Source organism: Microtus ochrogaster, chromosome 21 (assembly GCF_000317375.1).
Source record: "Microtus ochrogaster isolate Prairie Vole_2 chromosome 21, MicOch1.0, whole genome shotgun sequence".
Classification (NCBI taxonomy): domain Eukaryota; kingdom Metazoa; phylum Chordata; class Mammalia; order Rodentia; family Cricetidae; genus Microtus; species Microtus ochrogaster.
In genome coordinates this window covers 41,634,573-41,636,544 of record NC_022022.1, presented here as the reverse complement: position 1 = coordinate 41,636,544, position 1,972 = coordinate 41,634,573, and the positions used below count along the sequence as shown (strand labels likewise).

Below are 1,972 nucleotides of genomic sequence, written 5' to 3'. Positions count from 1 at the left end.
TGGCTCTTACTAATGTGTGTGAGAGAGAAAGAAAGACAGGGCGGGAAGTCGAAAGGAAACAAGCACACTAACCCGTTTAGGTGCAGTGTCCCGGTAAAGCCCCGCCTGGTTTATATTAGTATTGTTGAAGAGTCCCTAGAATCAGGAAGGGAGAATCGTTTTGCTGTTGTACTGTTCACCAGGTACACAATTCCTTCGGTTCTAGAGTGCACAGTTCCCTTAAGCGACTTAGTAACTGACTTCACAAAGCTTGCACCACCTACACAGACTGAGCGTCAAAGTAACTCCTCTTTCCCCTTACCCCGCCCCTCTCCCGGCAGACAGGGATTGCCACGTCATGCGACTCATTGGCACCACCAATCAGCTCCGCTCCGAGATATTCAAATCAGCAGCGCGGCAGTTGTGCAGACCCGGACACCAGGCTAAGGTTCCAGCTACAGCGCTATTTCCGCAGCCTTTATGGACTCTGCCTGGCACTGACAGCATGGAGGATCAGGGTGCTCCTCTTGGACCTTACCGGGCCACCAAGCTGGTAAGAGCGTGGATGATCGCTGGAGGACAGGGACCAGGAATCTAGGTCTCCTGAGGGACAAAGAGATCCTGGAGACCTGGGTATATGTGGGATTTAGGTTTCCTGAGGGGACTCAGAGATACTGGATTCTTGATGAGCCAGAAATCTGCTACCCTGAGGGACACAAGGAGCCCAGATTTCTGAGAACGGTACTGAGGGACACTGATTAGTAATGGCACTGAGTTGCACTCCACTCTGGTCTCTCTCAGCTTCAGATCCAAAGTGCAGTGCCCCAAAGCTGCACAATTTTCTGGCTCTGCAGGACAGCTGCACAGGTGTCTTCCTTTCCCTGATTCACAAATACGATTGTTAGTCACTTTTCATGTGTTATTTGCTGCCTCCCTGAATTAGAAATTAAAGTTTCAAATCAGAAGTTCAGGGATGGCAGTTTGACCTGTTGGCTCTATAAAATTTATTGTAGGACATGTATGCTAAGTAGCACTTTAAAAGAACTGTTGAAGCTAAACCCAGAGTACTTTTAGTAACCTCTGAGGGTTGTCACCAGGGCTGTGCAGTTGGATTTTCTATCCTGTAAAGTAGTATACTTCCGGTTATGTGACATGAAGAGATTCACCTAACCTCTTTTTTCCACACTGGCACAACAGGCTTGTAGGACATGGCCTATGAGAATGTGTGGTAGTCTATAGAATAACACGCAACTTATTCTCTCACAAACGCCTGTTCTACTTCACCAGTGTGGAAACCAAGGCTCAAAGAAAGGACTCTCCTGAAGACACATAAATGGTAAACGGAAGAACTAAAAATTCACCTCTTTCTGGCATGGTGATCTTGACATAAATTCTACTGCTCAGAAAGTAGTTGGTGGTTATGTTTATCAATATAAAGGACAAAATTTAGTGCTGTTAGGTACCTTAATGATGTAATCTTGCCACATTAAAAATTTACTATCTTAGGTGAAAGTAACACAAGCACACTTTTAAAAAACATTCACCAAATACTTAAAAATACTTTACATAAAGTTTTTTTTATTTCCACATGGTAAATATTAGTATAAAAATATTGAGGTACAGAGAAGAAAAGAACAAATATAAACAAGAAGTAAAGCTTAAACAAATCTTAAATGTTTCACTTTGGGACTTTACAAACACCCTGCATTTCAAAGCTGTTCTGTGCTGTCTTTACGTTCAGAGTCACATGTCACTTTAGAAGTTCAATAAAGTTTCTTGAATGTAAGTAATAGAGAGGTGTGGAAAGAAAAGAAATGCAGTTCATTTCTAATGTATGACTTTTTCTATTAAAAAGTGATATATTCGTTGTATACCACCACTTTTATATTTTAGTGCTAATGTCTCAAATCTAGACATTTGACTGAGGGTAGTTCAGAAAACAAATTCTTTTTAATGCATAGGTTAATCAAATGTGCAATGACTTCATTTATTA

The 1,972-nt window shown here is 41.8% G+C and overlaps 1 protein-coding gene across 2 annotated transcripts in view; it reads left to right on the top strand.

The window, feature by feature from the left end:
- The first annotated feature begins 382 nt into the window (after window positions 1-382).
- The window catches only part of Depdc1 (DEP domain containing 1), a 37,153-nt gene continuing 35,563 nt past the window's right edge, over window positions 383-1,972 (top strand). For both annotated transcript variants that reach the window (XM_005357443.2, XM_005357444.2), the window contains exon 1: window positions 383-532. In XM_005357443.2, coding sequence (XP_005357500.1) covers window positions 485-532 — 48 coding nt within the window. In that variant the 5' untranslated portion in view covers window positions 383-484. The remainder of the gene's footprint in view (window positions 533-1,972) is intronic.